Source organism: Centruroides vittatus, unplaced genomic scaffold (assembly GCF_030686945.1).
Source record: "Centruroides vittatus isolate TY-2023 unplaced genomic scaffold, ASM3068694v2 contig_799, whole genome shotgun sequence".
NCBI classification, from domain to species: domain Eukaryota; kingdom Metazoa; phylum Arthropoda; class Arachnida; order Scorpiones; family Buthidae; genus Centruroides; species Centruroides vittatus.
In genome coordinates, this window is record NW_027122516.1 from 1,783,292 (window position 1) to 1,804,730 (window position 21,439).

General features: G+C 32.9%; 1 protein-coding gene across 1 annotated transcript in view; it reads right to left on the reverse strand.

The window, feature by feature from the left end:
* Positions 1 to 21,439, reverse strand: part of LOC136981900 (succinyl-CoA:3-ketoacid coenzyme A transferase 1, mitochondrial-like) — a 156,736-nt gene that overhangs the window by 45,217 nt on the left and 90,080 nt on the right. The window contains exon 13 of the mRNA XM_067278283.1: positions 6,865 to 7,041. Coding sequence (XP_067134384.1) covers positions 6,865 to 7,041 — 177 coding nt within the window. The remainder of the gene's footprint in view (positions 1 to 6,864; positions 7,042 to 21,439) is intronic.

Consider the following 21,439-nt stretch of genomic DNA (forward strand, 5'->3'; position numbering starts at 1 on the left):
GTTTGAGTCCCACTTCGGGCTGATTCTTTTCTTCCAGTAATTCTAAATTATTATTTAAATTATTTAATTAATTGTAATTATTAAATTTATTAAGAGATGGCGCCTAATGTCTACCTCTAATGCCAAATTGTCTATTAAATTATTAGTATTATAGCCATATCTCGCCCGATTATTTTCGGCTTTGGTTAGTGGATAGTGTAGTGCTCCGTCACTAATTTGTATATGTACATTTTTTTTTACCTTTATTTTCTCGCGTGTATCGGGATCGACCCTGCGTTGGATCCCCACATTGTCGCGTTATTTTTGTGTAAAACTTTCCGTTGCCACGTACCTCCATCTTCGGCAACCACTCGTTGGTCTGGGGTTGGTTGCAGTGACCTCACGTGACTGGCCAAAAGCCCCGGATGGCGGGAGGATATAAAAGGGAGTGTCGAACATGCAGGAGTACTTTTTGTTTCTTGGGACTTCGCCGGGGTCAGAGTGGAAGCACGCCAGCGGACTGATACAGGAGTGAGTAAGCTTGGACAAGGGAGGTAAACAAGGAAGGAGGGATAGTAGCTGGACTGAGGTCTTGGGAAAATCCGTATGCATCCACAAGAAGAGTCTACCCATAGCGTAATCAAGGTTGCTGTGAGAATTAAGATAAGGGGGATAACCCATAAGAGTGTGTAGTACGCCGTGCCTGTTGTGAGGTTCTTGTTCTGATTGAACAATATTCAACGAAATTTGGTCCGTCCAGCATGTACGCATCATTGTTACATACTGTATATATACTATTAAGCTAAGCGGGTTTTTATTTTTGTAATTAGTATACTAGTGATTTTGACTGTTATACGATTTTCTTTTTATATATATAAAGTTTAATATTTCCTTCTTAGTATTCGAGTGTTATTTCTTTGTACGGCCCTTGCATTCCCTCACCAATAGTGAGACCGATCTTTACCGGTACCATACTCACTACAATAGCTTTACATGTATCGGGTGTAGTAAAGATGTTTGATTATTTAGATCATATTTTATTTTAAATAAAATATTTAAACAAAAATAGGAGTTTTAAATTGGAAAAAATAGATTGTTGTTTTAATTTTGTTTTTATTCATATTTTACATATACAAAAATAAAACGTATGATGAGGTGCAGTCAAAAAGTTCTGGGACAGGTGATGTGGCACCAGAATTGGCCATATGCTGAACTTGTACAAACTAGAATGTGTAATAAATATGGTTATTTAGCTTCCTGCCAACTTTTGTGCCAATATCCTATATAGTTATTGTTTCTTGCTATTTAGATTAGATTTGTGTTCTTGTTGATTTGCAATTCTCATTGCTTTGTAAAATGAATTCTTTTAAGAACTGGCATGTATGTGTGTGAAATTTTCTTTCAAACTTGGTAAGGTTGCAACAGAAAAGAAAGTGATTATAGAAGATGAAACATAAATTTATGGCTATGACCCTGATACCAAATGACAATCAACTGTATGGAAAAATTGTGGCTCACACAGACCAAAGAAAGCCTGCCAAGTGAGGTGAAATCTCAAAAGCATGCTCATTGTTTTTTCTTGATAGGGGGAATTATTCTTTGGGAATTTGTTCCACAAGGCCAAACTGTGAATCAAAAGTTTTATGTGGAAGTATTGAAGCATCTGTGTGAAAATGCCAGATGAAAAAGACCAGATCTTTAAAAAAGCTCAGAACAATCTGTTGCATCGTGACAATGTCCCTGTTCACACAACCATCTCTAATCAACAGTTTCGTGCCAAAAATAATATGGTCTCTCCACCCTTCTTATTCACCAGACTCACTGTGTGACTTTCTATTTCCACAAGCTGAAAAAAATGCTGAAAGGGCAGTGATTTGAAAACATTGATGACATTCAAACAGAATCTCAGCAAATGCTTAATGTCACAAAAAAGTTCCAGGAATGTTTTGAAAACATTGAGAATCGCTGGAATCTTTGTATAGCCGCAGAAGGAACTTATTTTAAAGATGACAACTCTCAATAAATTAACATGTACATCAGACATTTTTATTGGACCAGTCCCAAAATTTTTTGATTGCACCTCACAGTTTATGTTTGTATCACACTTTACTTCATACTTGTTCTGAATTATAAATGTCAACTTAATCAGTGATGATTCAAATTTTCTTGTTGATATTTTATAAATAAAGGACCTCTTTATTCCTCTCTATACTTGGTTCAAATGGTTTCTTCCTTTTCTAATTTATTGGACTGCAATTTGAAAAAATTGTAGACCTATAAATTCCCACTGTTGCCCATCTGTCTGTCCTTCCTCAATCTCAAGAATGGAATAAGATTAGATAAAAGTAAGATTATATGTGCATATTTTACTAACAATATATTCATTTACATTTGTTTTACTAACTTTATACTCTTAATGATTTTGGAAATGTGGGTGCTGCTCAAGGCAGATTCAGGGGACCAAGACATTCTATATGTGTTCTATTGTTTTTCAAAGAATATTACTCAATTATCTTAGAATTATTTTGTTTACCTAATCTTACCGAACAGAAGTTATGCAAGATGTATTGTTATATTTTTTTTATTTTAAAGTGTCAAACCAAGGCAGTGCGCTCCAGCACAATAGTACCCTCCAGATAAGCCCCGTCTTTTCTAATATTCTGATTATATTTCAACATATCTTTTCAATTAAGATACATGAAGAAGATATATACATATGTGTTATGGACCAAGTGATTAATAGGGAATTATTTATAATGACTACAATGGGCATACAGTTTGATAAATATTGATTAATTTATTAAATTGACCAGACATTATGAATAAAGCTACATTCCCTTCGAGCAATTTGATTAAAAAAATACTCCACTTTTTTCATTAGAATTATTTATTTTTTGTGAATTATTTCAAAGTACAGTAGAGCATCAGTTATCCGACCCCCGATTAACCGACTTATCGGTTAACCGACCGTGTTCTAGTCGGCAAATTCAAATGTCTGCTAGTGATGTGGTGCTACAATATTTGGTTATGTCTTGGCTACTTTATTATTATTTTTGTTAAATTTTTGCATCTTTTAGCTGGCAGCACTGGCTCGACCATGAGAGGGAGGCTAGTATTTAAACCAGGCCTAATACACTATACTAATAATGTATTTTTTCATACTTTTCGGTTATCCGACTTTTCAGTTATCCGACCAACCCCAGTCCCCAATTAAGTCGGATAATCGATGCTCTACTGTATTTTGAAAACAAAATGCAATCTTTTAAAAGTAAGTACTATTAACTGTATTAATTAAACTAATATAAACGAAAAGTATTATTAACAAATTTATACTTCAAATGAAAAATCAATTTACAGGAAACTTCTGAAATTTCATTTTTGTTATAAATTACATTAAAAATTAAATGATTTTTAGTTTACTTATTCGAGCAATTAAGATTTTGATGACATTTGGAAGTACACAATTCTTTTTCTTTGTAGCATTTGCATCTATTAGATTTGCAACCAGTTTTGCAGCAGCATTGACTATAACCCTGGCCTCAAGAAATTGATGACATTCTTGCACATTCTCTAAGTGAAATTTCTGCACCCATTACATCTCCAACAGAAATGAAGTTTTCTTTACAAACAGTAAATTGGGAGTCTCCGAGCAATGGGAGTAAGCCTTAGAGACTAGGGCCTAAAATTCCGCTACTTTAAAAGGCCAAGGGTCTGCTGAGTTAGCAGGTATGAAGAGTGGACTGTATGTTGGTATGTGGTAAATAGTTGTGGTTATATTTTATATGTCATATAGTACCCGTGTGCAAATGCTATACAAACATCTGCATACAGGTACCACCAGTCCTTAATAAACAGTAAATTGGTTTCTGAAATGTAATAGATTTAATATGCCATATTTGGTACCCAGTTTGTAAAGGTTTTTATCTTTACCACAACAATGACACCTAAAATATTTTTTCCATCACTGCAGGTTTGATCTACATCTGGTACACGAATGCTTACTGTATCACCGACATTACCTGCTGTATATTTGGAATTCAATGTATCAATCATTTTTTTTTTCCTGCTTGTTTTTTAAGATTAAACAAAGCCATTTCCCTTGTTTGAGACACACTTCTTATTTTTTCTTCTATTTTTGGATCAACTGTTTGGATTTTTTCTTCATCATTCACCAACTCTGTAATACTAATAACACTTCTGGTTTAGATCTTTTTCATGTGAAGACGATTTAGATCTCTGAACTTCATCAGTTATATTGCTATGTGAGGGTGGCATTATCAAATAATCTTTTATAATGTTTTCTTGGATGATACCTGATCTTTCAGAGTTTGAGCAACTTTTTACTTACTTCGTCGATAGTTTTAAAAAGTCTCTAGATCTTCCTCCTTATTAACATTGGTCAACGATTTGTTGGGTATAAAATTCTTTAGTCCTACTTTTAACTTTGCTCCAAACATGGCCTCATAGGGACTACAGTTTATATCAGTGTGATGTGCTTGATTTTTCATTAGTTGTACAAAACATAATCCTTCCAACCATTTGTTAGTATTGTTAGTCTTCAATCAAGGACTAAGCATATTTTCTATGTCTTGATTACATCTTTCTACTGAACCCTGACTTTGTGAGTGCTTGGGCTTTCCATGCACCATTTTTAACTCAGGCTACATACTAACATTTCTTTGATGACATTATTGGCGAATTCTCTGCTGTTATTGCTTTATAGAATACTCGGTACACCAAAAATTGTAAAAATGTCTAAAAGAACAAATGCTACATCTTCAGCCCTTTTGGTTTTTAATGGTCGTACGAATTTTGAACAAATACCTTTTGAACGAATTTGGTCTTGATACATGAGTATAAATTTATATTGCTCACTGGCTTGTGACTGCATATCAATAAGATTGACCTGACACCTCAAGTTCATTTCATTACATAAAACTGGTTTAACTACCAAGTCTTTCTTAGGAACATTCTGCTTTTTCTGATAGATTTCACATAAGTTCAAATAAGTTATGATCATCTTTCTTGTAATATTTTTATATTTTGTACTTAATTCTTTTTCCATACAATTTCTACCACCATGGCCAATAGCAATATGGGCATCATGCAATATCTGAAATATTTCTTCAGTTGAACATAATATTTAATCAAAGTACCTTTTTTTACAGGCACAATTAATTTTTCTATCTCTCCAATAGATACAACATCATATCTATGTAAACACTGATATTCTTCTGGTAACTTAGAAGTAACTTTCATTTTTGACTCTCACTTTTTGTATCATTGACAAATATGCTGATTTTGTAAAAATTTGACTGTTCTAACCATTTTCTGCTATTAACTTGTTTAATTGGTTGTTGAAGGGATTATTCATATCACTTAATGATTGCTCCATGATCATTATTTTTTTCAAAGAAGAAAATACTATTTTAAGAGACAAAAGTAAAATTAAAATGTCACACAAGATTAACTACTGGTCATATAAATTTAAAATCCAATACTAAACAAAATATGCATGCGCAACACAGATGTGAATGCTGATTGGCTAGTGTATATTAAATGATCATTCTTCAATGTATTATTATCACTTTGCCCGACTAAATGATAGCAGTATTTATAAAGATTGGTCAATTTGATAAATTACGTTAAACACCTGGAATTTATTACAATGCCTGATTTTGTTTATCATTATTCATAATGCCTGTATTAATCACTTAGTCCATAACAGATGTATTACAACACACAAGCCTGATCTTTATAAGCAAATAATTAAAACCTGTATTTCTTTAGCTTGAAGAAATCCAGCTTTGAACTATTTGGTTATAAAAAATTTGGGCTTGGTTGTTGTTACACATACATTTATTTTCTGTATTATCTTAATAGAAAAAAAACTAGATTTTTCTATTTTGGCTATACTATAATCATTAAACTAAGCAATTTGAACTGAAGGCAAGCAGTTAGGTTGCCATCCTATAATAATGTTAATTTCTATAGTTATATGATCGAAATTACAGTAATAGGTTTGAAAGTGAAGATCAAATAAAAGTCTGGTTAGTGTAATGGATAACAAATCTGTAGAGTAAGCATAATCTGTGGATTTTAGTCCCAAATTCTAAATTATTAAATTTAATTCTAAAATTAAAGTAATTATTACTAGCACAGAATAATGACCTAATCACCTCCTTTAGTCCAAATTACTGTAATTTTGTGTAGATAACCTGCAGGTTATCTGCATTTTAGAAGTCAACATAAAAGCATTGTGAGGTTATGCAATGATATGGATTATCTGCTGATTTTAACACAAAATTATGAACTCATTAAACAGCTTTTCCTTTGTCTAAAGTCACTAAAATCACATTTAGAAAATGTAAAAAACTCCTTAATATTCCGTAGACATTATCTGTCATTATGATTTTTCCAGAAACTTCAAGACACACATGTTTCACCTTTAATTTTTTCTTGTTCATTCAATCCATGATTTAATTAATATTTTTTCTATTTTAACTTGTATAGTAAAACAAGTTTTTAATAATTCAGTTCTCTCTATGTAACTCTCAGCAAACTATTTAGAAGGTAAATTTCTAAATAACTTAGAACTTATAAAAATGACATTTATTTATTTAAATAAGTATTTTGGACTTATTCCTATTAAAAGAAGTCTTAGAAAACAAGAGCTTAATTCATTGTTGGTTACCAGTAACCAACAATGAATAAAAGATTTATACCAAACATAAAAAAAAAATAAAAAACTGGTTGAAATTTATAAAAATAAATAAGAGAAAATTATTTAAGTATTTTAATTTTCTAAAGATACTACTGAATGAACTATTAATAAAGATATTAAATAAAAATACAAAAATTATAGATTTCAAAATAACAACAAACCTTTTCTGTTATTATGAGATCAACACAATTTTTCCCAGTCAATGGTAAATTACACGTAGGGAGAATTTTTGGTGTACCTCCTTTTGCAGTATGTTCCATTGTAACGATGACTCGAGTTCCTGCTGAAGAACTAGACACTAAGTCCATAGCTCCTCCCATACCTTTTACTAACTTTCCCTATAATACAAAATCATAAAATGTTTTAATATTGTACATTTACAAATTTTAAATATTATTCTACTTTTATTTCTAATTATAATAATTTATTATTTTATACAGAACACAACTATTGTATAGAATGAAAGAAACAGAAAAACTTAAAATAGCTCTACTTTACACAGAAATAATGGACTATTATTTCTGTTAGTTTTTATTGTTTAATTTGAACAAGTAGATAGAAAAGACAAGGTAATATTTCCAAAAATATAAGCTTAATTCCATCAAGATATAAAGATATTACATTCTCATCATTTTTTTGAATTGATAGTGAACAGCAATTATGCATAATTAACTTTAAAACATAATGAACAGTGCATTACAATCTTTCTCATTGAATTCTGAATACTTTAACTTGCTTTGCATCTGTTCCATCTCTTCCACTTGAGCACAGATACTCAAATGTGGTTGCTTCTTGTCCATGTCGGAAGGCTTCTACTTATCTTGTGACAATATGGTAGGGCATGCATGATTACCAAGTGCTTCTTGCAGTTCCTTGTGCCATTGGTGAGCATTTCATTCTTGTAAGACCTGAATTTTGTCATTTCATTGAAATAATGGACTATTATTTCTGTTAGTTTTTATTGTTTAATTTGAACAAGTAGATAGAAAAGACAAGGTAATATTTCCAAAAATATAAGCTTAATTCCATCAAGATATAAAGATATTACATTCTCATCATTTTTTTGAAATTGTACTGTAGTTAATCAGGCTATTATTATGCTATAATTAATAATTAGAAACTAAGTAATTTGTTACCAGAGGTAGACATTAGGCACCATCTATTATCTAAATTAATAATTATAATAATTTAAAACATATTGTTAGAACCAAATTATCTAGTTTTTAATTATTAATTATAGCATAATAATAGCCGGATTAATTACAGTGAGAGTTTGAGTTTGAATTAGTATCGTACTGTACATTGAACTGTCTAAATTTAATAATAAAAAATATATAATATTAATGATTACTGTTGTTCTTAAAAATATATGATGAAAGATCCATGCTCCTTTGTTAAAGGAATAAAATTGTAAAGATTCTATTTTTGGAACACTGATGTTCCAATCTTCTGGTTTAACCTGAGGATGGCCTATGGAATAGGCCGAAAATGTTAGTTTGTTTTCAATGAATTATCTCGGCAACATAAAGTGTGTTTTGATAATCTAATAATTATTTGCTGAGTACATTCTGTTAAATGTTAAATAAAAATGTAAAATTAATATTACAATGATTACTCAGGTAATTTCGACCCTTATATGGAATGAGTGATGCTGTGAACCATTTGAAAGCACTGGTCTCTGAGCAGTTCTTTTAGTTTTCAGAACAAGTTGAAACCACAAGAGCTCAAATCCAGCAAATATGGCAGCTATCCAAAATTTCCCATTGCCACTGTCCCAGCAAAGCCATCACCGTAGAAGAAATATGACATCAAGCAATTGTCATACAAGACAATTGGATACGACTGCAGCAACTGAAGCATCTTCTGTCAAATTGCTATATATACGATTTTCCAGGTGACAGTAATAGGCAGAATTTATTGTCTATCCTTTTAATACAGCATATACCAAAAACTCTTTCAAAGTTGTAAACAATGATATTATTGCCTTCAGCTTTCCAAGTTCTTGTCACTGTTTTCTGGAACATGGTAATGATGAATGTCGCCATTTACTTGTTTGCCTTAGGTTCATATTATCTGCCTTGTGTTTTATCAAATGAAATTATTCTGTGAAAAACTCCTCTCTCTCAAGTCCATAATGTTTCCATCTGTTGTCATTTCTGACTTCAATAAGAAGGCACTTACTTTACCACAATTTTTCACAAACCCAGTTTCTTTGTTAACTTCATAGTCCTCAGTTTCATAGCTTAGCTTTAGAAAAACTAAATGTACAAGAGAAGCACTTTGACCTTTGAATATTTTGACACAAAAGTGTTTAGAAATGCAGCAGAATATTTATATATGTTTAATAGACTATGAGAAAGTGTGGCCATATGCCATAATTTACATGTGCTAATATTAATTTTTTTTCCCCCTTATCTTTTTTGTTTCCTTCTATCTTGAAGCTGTCTTTCTTCTTTGCCAATATGGGTCCACTCCAATTCTGGGGCGGAGCCCTCTTTTGTCCAAGTAAGAACTGGTCCAACCGATTTTTTGGTTGATTTAAAAGGAGTGAAGAAACCTCAAGGAGACACTTTTTAACAGGAACTGGAAAGAGAGGACATCGGTCCCGAGTAGCAGGAAGGTTATGATTGTATGGCCAAGGATCCTTGAGGTCTGGGAAGCCAAGAAGACTGAACCCTAGGTATGATATTGTGGATGTTTAGAGGTTCTTTTGAGAGAAGAAGAATCCCCATTTTGGCTTTTGATCAAAGAAAAAGTTCCAGAACTGTGCTCCCATTTTTGTTTAAAAAGGACTCAATCCGATGAAAGATTTGGATACCCCTTTGATCATTTATTTTTCTATCTCTAAATTTCTATGATATAAAATATCTGTAGTTGAAAAGAATATACTCACATACAATGCCAAAATATAGAATAAGAAAGAAATACACTGTCTTTTGATGTTAAACTTGTTTACTTAGAAAAATTAAATATACAACATGTATTTAATTTTTCTCAAGTTTGATGTTGATAGTATATATCCTTTGTATAGATATAAAGTAATTTAGTTATTAAAAATGTAATAGATTGTCTGGCTTATATTAAATATTAGGTTAGTTAATGAAAAATACTCCACAATGATTACTAACATCACATAGTGATAGACACCAAAAGAAAGAATAAGAAATTTTCTTAATTAGGATATTGAACACAATTGATGGCACTACATTAACTTTACAACTCTGCATGTCCATTGACAATCTTTCTCCAGTAACTTCCTAATGGCTTTAACTTGCTTTGCATCTGTTCCATCTCTTCCACTTGAGCACAGATACTCAAATGTGGTTGCTTCTTGTCCATGTCGGAAGGCTTCTACTTATCTTGTGACAATATGGTAGGGCATGCATGATTACCAAGTGCTTCTTGCAGTTCCTTGTGCCATTGGTGAGCATTTCATTCTTGTAAGACCTGAATTTTGTCATTTCATTGCTTTTGCTTTCATCGCTCTTGCTGAATGAACATGTCTTAAGAGTGGTAGTAGAAATATCTGTCACTTCAGGACTAACTTTTGATCCACTAAAGATAGAACAGCAAAACTTCACCATCAAATGCAAGACATTTTGAGAAATTCAATGATACATATAGTATTTACTCGCATATAGGATAAGATGTGACTTTAAAGATCAAAATAAAGAAAATTAAATTTATTAATACAATTCTAATTTTATTTCGTTTAATTACAAATAAAATATCAAATGCACATAAATGCACACATTGTCTCGCAAAAATTACTGTCATTTTAAACTTTAAGGAAAAATCTTGTAAAATCAACAACATAATTTGTTCATGTAAAGTTGGACAATCAGAAACCGTTTTTGCCAATTCTTAACAGTCGAATCCACTCTCCATCGATTACACTTATGAGTTTCTCCAAATTCTGATTTCCGAATAATCATCTGTTTTCACATAGAAATGGAGTAAAACTTATATTGGGCTCCCATGTGATTTTGGAATTCAATTTGGAATTCAATTCAAAAGCTTTGCTTTTCCTGTTGCTATTCATCTTTACTCCTGACAATATACATGAACGATTGAAACAACCCAGATAAAATACTTTTGTTTGTGAACATTAGAGAGTGAGCATCCAATTAAAAAATGCACAAACATGGTTCACAAAAAATATTGCAAAAATGCAAAGAATCCTTCGCTCATGCTTATAGGTTTTTGAAGTAATCAAAAATGCATAAAAACCTCGTCTTATACGCAAGTAAATATGGTATTTTGTAGAGAATATCATAATCAGAAAGTTCTGGTAAACATGCTACTTAAAAAATACAATATTCATATATATATATATAAGAAGACAATTCAGATAGGGAACTAGAGTTGGCATTACTCTAAAAATAAGAACAGTGATTACAATTTCATTGAATCTGAAAACCATAAATTTAGTGAGTTAGATCTGAATCAGATTCTATTGCATAGAATCTGAAACAGATGCTAATGAAATGGGCAAAATTACTCTGCCCAGGCAGCATCCACATCGAGCTCAAACTCAGCCTTGTCCCCATTGATATTCAATGGAGACAAGGTTGAGTTTGAGCTCAAGGTGGAAGTTGCTATCACAACTGAGGTGGAAATACCTATCATGTAAATCCTGCCCAAGTACTTTGCCATAAACATTTACCCAATTAGGTCAAAGTAAAAAAGAAGAAATACCTATATGCAAAAAGTATCTGTAGCTGGAGAAAAATATACTGCATCTTTGGGAGATAACTGAAACAGGAAAGTACTCCAGGAAAGCTGACACAACAGAATGTCTTGAGAGAATTCTCTGGACCATTCACATCCCTGTCAAAAAGGCTATTTAGTAACTATGTGTGATGCTTACTTTTTAATGAGCCTATGATTTGACATATTAAACAGTGCACTGAAACATGCCTGCACACAACTGATGAAGCATCAATAGCTGAAAGTAAAGAGGGACCTGTCAATCACATGGGAACACCCTCTACATAATTTCACATCATCATAAACTAACAATATCTAACTGTAGCTATAGAATTACAGTAGAGCATTGGTAAGTGGAATGGCCGGAAAGTGGAACGATTTTCAGTCGGACTGTGTCGTGCTGAATCGAATGTTTTTGATACTAAATTTACTTCTAAAGTATAATTTTCATGTTTTTTATATTCTTTAATATATTTATTTTGTTTGTACAAAATGCAGAAATAATTTTTAACGATACGATAGCCTCGATGATTATTATAAAAATTTTCGTTAGGCTTAAAATCAATGAAAATTCAACACGAAGCGACACGCAATGGAAAAAAATTCAACAGGAAGTGATACGCAACGGAGAAAAATTTGAACATCGGACAGGTTAATGTATTTTTTCGTACAAAGTCGGAAACTGAAACAAATCATTAACTGGAAGGACCCCAGTCCCCAATTGGTTCCACTTATCGACGCTCTACTGTATTTGTAAATTATTATATACAATTGTAACAGTAAAATTGATTTAATTTTTCAATTTTGGATTCATTAGGCATGTGCTTCATGTGCCTAGTGAGCAATTTGGTACTGATTTCCAGTTGTGCATTTTTTCAGACAGTCCCTTCAAAAATGTATAACCAAGGTTTTACTCTATTTCTAAATTTGTTAGGACCCTAATTTAGAAAACATGAGAGTATTTGTAATATTCCACACATGAAAAAAATATATTTGCTAAAGTACTAAAATATGTAAAATCAACATGTCTGCATATTAAGAAAACTATCTAATACTTTAAAAACGTTTTCAGTATTTATTAGGTTATCCTCAGCTATCTAACGAAAGAATACATTTGAATCACAGAATGAAACAAACAGAATACATTCTTTTAAATTAACCAATCATCAAGCAGAATTTTACAACATATTGACAATTCATATTAAATATAAATAACTTTATCATTCAAATAAACCTATTATTATATTACAGATATTACAAAAATTTTGTGAATTAAGTACCGTATATTTCCGCGGATAAGACGACCTTCAGATAAGACGAAGTATCAGTGGCATGCCGTCATTGGAAGTGATGGAAGCGCTGCTTCCACCTTCCAATGACCTTCCCTTGTATTTTATAAAATATAAATTTTCATATTTTAACGTACTTTGAATTAATTAAAATTAATATTTTATTATAACTGCATTATGTATCTTTTACAAATTTCTATACTACATGTGAAAAAAACGATAAAATTGCTATTGTATATTCGAATAATTCGGTGGCGGAAGGAATGTCGAAACCGGGTCAACTTCCAATCAGCCAGATTATATAGGCATTGGCACATGCGGTTTACAGAGCACCAACCTCACCCGGTTTAGCTGGTAGAAGCAACACACGCATAAAGCATCCAATTTTATATCTCGTACCGGTTCTGGGCTGTTAGCCCTGCCTGCTAGATTTTGGCCGCCCTCGCCCGATTATGTGAATCATGAGTAGACTAGATCAACGGCGGGCAACCCCGGCCCGCGGGCCAGCTACGGCTCGTGTAAAGTTTCTATCTGGACCGCGAGATCTTTAATAGATTATTAAATTGGAAAAATAACTAATTAATAGTTATTTTTCCAATTCTTTGTAATTTTCGAAAATGATAAGAGAAATAAATGCAGTAATTAACTTTTTATTTATTTATTTCATATTTACAGACTAAAAAAATTACAAGTCACAAGAAGGCGTCAACTAACTACTACGATCTGCGGAAAAAACGTAAAATTTATTCTGGCCCATGTTATAATCTATGTAGCAGCTGACCTGGGGCTCTAGTCTGCTGTGTGAGAAGTTGTTGAATAACAATTGGTAATGTTATGGTTGGCTCACCTCACTGTTGTAAGTTGAAGTCATACATCAACTAGTTTGCAAGTCTGCTCGGTGACAGGGATAGTTACGACTTTATAAAGTTGTTGGTTCCAGACTAAACAACTTCCGCATTTAATTTAACCAATAGGAAAGCACAATACAAACTGAAAGAGTTGCAAGTGTTGTTTAGTAATATGGTGGAAAGCTAGTAACGGCATGGCTGTTTGAACTAACAACTAATTTTTTGGACGAACATAAAAATATATCTGGAAAATCTGGTATCACATTTAGAACAAAAGATAGGTAAAATTATGGGAAGATTTCAACATTTCACTGAACGCCAATGTCATCAGTCCTCTTAAACTGCAGACAAATAGAGAAAAGTAAAGAGGCTATATTTGTTTGTTTTAAATAATAACTAAATAATGTAATTGGCAGTTTTAATAACAAATTAGTTTATTATAAAAAAATTAGAACAATTTTTTAATATTAGGCCTATAGTCTATTAAATTTAGTTCAGTATATACTTTATGTGTGTGTGTGTGTGTGTGTGTGTGTGTGTGTTTTAGATCAATAAAAATATAGATCATTGGAATATTATATTGCAAGTTAAAATTAAATTAATGAGTCTCTAATGTTTGTACATTAATATACAGCATAGAATTTTAAATTTTGAAGTATTTAATAGTGAACTCGGAATTGTGGGGATCGCAAAAACGCGTAAAAATGGTGAATAATTATAAAGTTCCGAAGTCGGAAAGTTTCGAGAGTCAAATCGTGTCAGGAACATGTGTTGGTGATGTAAACCAGACACGAAAGAAACTCTCCCAAACTTATCCTAAAACAAACGCGACACGATAATGAACGACCGAGGGGATGTCAACCGAGAGAGAGGGAGCTTTGTCCAGGTGCTCGTGTACGAGTGTCGGAAACGGGAAACAGAGGGGGGTAAATGGCCACCGAAGCATCTGGCGGACCGCGTGAGGTCAAAAACGTCAAAGAGAGGGCCATAACGGCCGGAATATACGAGCACGAACTTCAAAGACTCCGTCAACACCTCTCGGAACTCTCCCGACCCAGATCGGTCTCCAGTTTCGCCTAGAAACAAAAGAAATGACCAATCGGGGTAAGGGAGAGGAAGAATAGAACCAATCAAAAGGGTGAAATTCAGGGGGAAACTCCTATAAAACTCCCGAGTCGCAAGGTCAAAGGGTGGACCCTCCTTCCGTCGTTCTTGGAAGAAGTGCGGCAGTTCTCCTCTGGACCAGTGTTACCTCATAGACGCCAGAACCTACGTCCGCCAGCTGGTGACCCCCGTCCAAGCCACACGTCCAGTGCAATAGACAGTTCGCCATCCCAGCCCCGGGCACGCATCTTCGGAAGACGGACCGCATCCGACTACCGACAACTGGAGATCTCTATCACCACAAGAGTCGATCTAGATCGCAATTTGTACCAATAATATGTAAGTTAACTTAGTAGTTAGAATAAACGGTTTTGTGTAAGACACTTGTCATCTTTGTCTCCTACCGCCACCACCCACATACGTTTTCGACCCTAGGTTTTCCTGACGCGTGATTAACTGTTTTCCCCTGGAAGTCGGCGGCCTTACAGAATAATCTATGTGAATCATAAAAAAATTACCTCTTTTACGTAATGTGCAATTCAATTTCTTTGATAAGCATACTTAAAAATTAATTTAAAAAGTTATATTAAAAATGTGTGTTCATTTTTTGTAAATTAAAGACACAGTCGATTCAAAGGCCACCATTTTATTACGTGCTTTTAGATTAAAACATTTGGATGACCTGACCTTTCTTTTTACGCTAAAAAGAAAGATCTGGTGCATCCGGATATGTCGGTCCCCGTCCTTCACCATCTGGCGGTCCCATTGTGGGCGTGGCCGAACCCATAATGGGCTTGCTATAAGAGGCCCTCTTAGTGCCCACAGGGCGGAAAGAGTTAAAAAAAAAATACAACATTAAAACAGGTATTAAACAGGTATAGGTATTAAAACAATACATTTTTAAAATGTAAAAGAAAATGATATTATAGAGTATCAAGATGTTTTATGAAAACTAAAGAAATGAACTAAAAAGTTTTCTAAATATAAAAACTGAGAAAATGAATTGAGAAGTTTTCTAAATATTAAAGACTTCCACAAGAAAACCCTCCCTTGTTCGTTCCACGCGCAAAACAACATGTTTCAAGATGACAAAACGAAGATTTCTCTGTAAAATAATTAACTCTTTGTGGTTACCATTAAGACAATGAGAAGAAATATGTTTAAAAAAAGTGAATGTTTATGAATTTATGTAAATTTAAAACAGGATAAGTAAAAAGTTGCAATGGAGAATGTTGTTGCTAGAACGAATTTACAAATTGTCTGCAATAATTTAATTCATTAATTATACATTAATATAATTGTGAAGAATTTGATTTATAAATTGCAAAAATTTCTGTGAAAATATCAATATACCGATTGACGAAACAATAAACAATCGACAATACAAATAATAAGAATGTAATATGACAATCGGGCGTTTTATTTGTTTGACTTCATTTAATGCGGACAGACGAAATTCGCGTCTCTCCGGACTAAATGGGGGCGGAAACCCAAATCCTCCGAGCCTTGACCTCCTCGTGGTGCCCCCGGGGTTATCTCCTTTCTGCCTCACTCCCGTGTGATCTGACCAGGTTCTGTATCCTGGTCGGAGAGGGCAGTGGCAGATTGGAATAATGCAAACAAGGCAGGGGGTACTCCTCTCCGTCGTGTCTCCACCTTGTCGTGGTGGGGAGGCTTGGTGATCTGTGCTGCAGTGTCTCGATGAAATTTTTCGTCAGTGTTGCGGCCAGATCCAACTAAGAGAGACACATGCCTGAACTTGACAGGCACGGTGCAGAGGTAGCGTTTTGCCTCAAATTTAAGTACGCCTTGTCAGAAAAGACATATGGCTGCTGACAACCACTCTTTTTATTACTGGAATTTTATTACTTCAGTGTTTATATTAACCGCAATAATTTATTTATTTCAAATACAATAAAAAATGTCGTTGGACAATAGATTTCACTTTGATTTCAATAAAAAGTAAAAATACCCTCTAAAAACAATTTATAAGTCAAAATATATGCATTGCAGCAGATGAGCTCAGCGTTTTTTGGGCAAAAAGTAACGATAGCGTATGATTAAGATTATAGATTATAGTCGATCTTACACCTTTACACCGGGGAAAGAATTTTGGAAATTTCCATGGACCCTGGTCCTAAAACGAATTAGTTAGAAAACAAATGATGGACCATCTACTTAGTATTAAGTTTAACATATTTAGATTTTCACAGCTATGGTGAGAAACGTTTAAAATTTACAACAACCCTGTCGCGTTCTTTGATATATACTAGTGAGCGACAAAAGAGGCATTTGACATTGACCGGTACTGGCACCCTCGAGATTCGGCACGCACGCACTGCACACCTACCGGACCGTCTCTGATTCCATCACTAGCCACTCGTATCGAGCTATTTGACTAAGTGGATTGTTATCTATCTAACTATCTCCTTCTCAGCACTGTTTAAATCAATTAATAAATAAACACACCTGTTTTATATTCGCTGAGCTTATTGTTTTATTCCGAACGTTTTCAGCCTACTATAATAGGCCATCTTCAGGCTTTTCATTTTTTGTTCGAAATGGTAACATTCGAATTTATTTGAATTTGCATTTTAAGTTAACGGATTAATATACTCTCAAAACGCGTTGCAAACTAACCAAAAACTTAAAGTAAAAAATCTATATATATAAAAACGAATGTATGTCTGTCTGTGTGTCTGTTTGTCCTTCATGCATTACTACACCATTTATCTGATTGCCATGAAACTTTCGGGAAGTTGTTTAATACACTCCCGCGAAGGTTTGTGGCATATGTGAAGACCACCATTTCCCCCCTTTCAAAAATATATTTATATATGGATTAAGGCTTTCATGTCCAACAGATGGCGCTAACTTCCGACGACTTAAGTTTGCTTTTCTGTGAGGCATTATGCTTTTCTGTGAGAATGGACTAAAGCAGATCATTTTCTATCTATCTATATAAATAAAATATAACGTTTGTTTGTTCCTACCGATTCCTTTGAAATTTTGACACCACGTTGCATTCGAATACGCACGTGTTTTTATATGATATACATGTCGAAATTCCCCCCACTGGGGGGAGAGGGACAGGATTAAGGCTTACTGTGAAGAACTCGGCTTCTATTTATACTATTTTGCATGCGGTTTTTTGCGTTTTTAATTGCGTTTTAATAGGTTACGTCAACAGAATATACACTAAAAAGGGATTTTTCGATATTCCTCAGCAGGGAAAGGGACAAGATTAAGGCTTACTGTGAAGAACTCGGCTTCTATTTATACTATTTTAGATGCGTGTTTGATTGCGTTTTAATAGGGTACGTCAAGAGAATGTACACTAAGAAGGGATTTTTTGAAATTCCCCCCCACGGGGGAGGTGTTATACATTTATAATAGATACATATTGAGCCACAGCAACGCGTGGCCGGGTCTGCTAGTAAATAATAAAATACAAAATAACTGAATAATAAGAAAAATAATAAAATACAATAACTGAATAATAACGATGAATTTTACATCTAGATTAATTAATTGTGAATACTAATTCCTATACAATCCAGCCCATATTTTTATGGATTATCAAATCCCATACTCTTTTCAATTTTGTACTTCCAAGCCGATGGTAATGTATTTGCATCTTTTGAGTTTAAGCATCTGTTCCTCATTTTACTTTTGTAAATTTCTATTTTTTCCATTTCCATTGCGATGGACGGTGAATGTCCTGTTTTAACTATCTTTGCCTCATTCCATTTGACTACCGCTCCATCCGCCTGCGCCATACTCGCCAAAATTGTGCTGTTTAGTCCCTTACTCACACTATATTTATGTTCCTTTACTCTTACTTTGAGGCTTCTTCTTGTCACTCCTATATATTCTTTATCAATTCCTAATTGTTGGTTCTCATATGGTATACTGTATACACCCGCTTTGATAATCCATAAAAATATGGGCTGGATTGTATAGGAATTAGTATTCACAATTAATTAATCTAGATGTAAAATTCATCATTATTATTCAGTTATTGTATTTTATTATTTTTCTTATTATTCAGTTATTTTGTATTTTATTATTTATTTTTTACTTTAAGTTTTTGGTTAGTTTGCAACGCGTTTTGAGAGTATGTTAATCGGTTAACTTAAAATGCAAATTCAATAAATTCGAATGTTACCATTTCGAACAAAAAATGAAAAGCCTGAAGATGACCTATTATAGTAGGCTGAAAACGTTCGGAATAAAACAATAAGCTCAGCGAATATAAAACAGGTGTGTTTATTTATTAATTAAGTGGATTGTTTTAAAATTTAAAAAGTAAAAAATATTTTATGTTATTTTTATGTACGTTTCTTTACAAAGCTACATTTAATTATAATTTTCTTTAAAAGTATATTAATACAATCGAACAATACATTGTACCAGGTATATATATATCCACCGCACATTTTATTTCACCGAGTAAGTTTTCATAATTTATTTTTAATTTTAGCCCTTATATCGTGGCAAGCGATTCAGAATGTAATTGTGATATTAAAAATACATTTAGAGAAGTCTACAGTTTTTACTGGCTTATCGAACAAATGAATACGAATGGAACCTAGACCAGGGACGGGCAACCTTTTTCTATGTAATAGCCGCATTTTAAGACTTTTGAACTGATGCGGGGCCGCATGCAACAGAAAGAGAAAAAAAATGTTGGTAAATCAGAATTATTTATTCATATATAATTATAAATTAGCATAGGTATACTTAATTTAGCTTCTGGAACTGATGTGAACGTAATATATTGGAAATATTTGGTTAAATATTTGTCACTGCTAGTTTTAAATTAGTTTCGATGTGTCTGTTAGCCGGTTTCTTGTTTTAATTTTCACTAAATTCATTGCGGAAAAAACTATTCACATAAAAAGTTGTAAAAATAACGTTTGAATTTTTGCTGCATACTTCCTTAAGCTGGGAAATTGATATATTTATTCACATTTTATGTGTCACGGGTCGCAGGTTGCCCATCCCTGCCCTAGACCATCACTGACGCGTAATTAACTGATTGCCCCTGGAAGTTGGCTTCTTACAGAAACACAGCTTCCCTGTCATCAAATGTCACGGCACGCCACTGATAAATTAAGATGCTTTAATATATAAAAGTTATGAATAGGAAAAGCAATATATCAAATATAGAAACAAAATGAACAGATGTTTGAAACATTTTTTCTTTGTTTTCTAATCAATTTACATTCAATAAAATTGGTTTAAATCTAATTAACTACATTAATCATTCTTACTACAAGATATTATATTATTACATTATCATCTTATATCAAGATTAATAATTAAGAATTTTGGAACTGGACTTTGTACAGAGATTATTATATTTACTGTATTATAATTACTGTATTTGTGGTTGTTATTGGACAATATGTTTGTTTGCTATTTTCTTTTTTTTACTTTGTTCCCCATACAAAGGGTATAAAAGTACTTTGTACTAAATAAGTAAAATGAATAATTCAGTTATTATTAAAAAAAAATCAAGAATTTAATTAAATCTAATTTACTTTTAAAAAATGTTGAAAAAAATTGACCTAGAATGAAACTGAATACAGTTGAGTCCACATAAGTCAACACCCAGATAACTCGACACCATCGGTTAAGTAGTCAGTTTCTGTGGTCCCGGCCGCCTTACATAGGCATTAATGTTAAAAAACTCCGGTTTACTCGCACACTCGTGATTAACTCGTCACCACCCTCCCGAAAAAATGAATTCACTCCGCACATGTGTGAACTCATTTTTTTCAGGAGGAAGAGTCTATTTATTATTAATATATAATTAATATATTTAATATATTAATATTATTAATATATATATATATATATACATATTAATAAAAATGTCTTAACATTTTATGTATTTTTATGTATAAAATAATAACAGATAAACAAAAAGAAAATATACAATCTACATCAATGTCACACCAGAATCCAATTTTGCATTTTCTTACGCTCAGAGGCATTAAGAATCCTTAGACGTTACTTGCCAACAATTGACAATTGCGAAGACGATGTTTTAAAGGCGTTCGTGATGGTTGGAAAAGAAAGTCGAGACAGTTAAGTGCTCAAAACAAACAACACTAAACGAATTTTTCAGTTTTTCATCTACAGATTAATTGTAAATGGATTACACAATGTATTGTAAGCCTATACTACTGTATAAAGCACTACTGTATTTTATTAATTGTAGTTTTGTGGTTTTTTTTTCCGACTTCGCTTTAGTCGTCACATCGGATAACTCGACACATTTCCACTTCCCCTTGGGGTGTCAACTTATGCAGAGTCGACTGTATTTGACTAATTTTATTCAGTATCATTTGTTCCATTGTTTTTCAATAAAACAATAATAATTTACTAAAGCATTTAGTGGAGCTGATTTTACATATATGGGACACAGCCTGTATAACTGTATACGGTATATAAATTACATATCTTTTCCATATGCAGTGGTACCCCATACTTTGAACAACTGTAACTTCAAATGTTCTAGAATTCACATGCTAAATTAGACAGAAATTAACTCTGAAGTTTGAACAATGCTTCTAAATTTGAAATACGTGTGCAATGAAAAAAAATGCAATTGCTGCATAAATGCTATCTGTTGTGCCCAAGTCATCTCTTGCTCTTGCTTTACACTTGTATGTTTTCAGTGCTTTTTTGTTTTATTTTTGGTGTGTTTGGTTATATATATGTGTGTGTTATTCATCAAGTTTTAACAATTTCTTCCTGTAACTTTTCTTCATTGA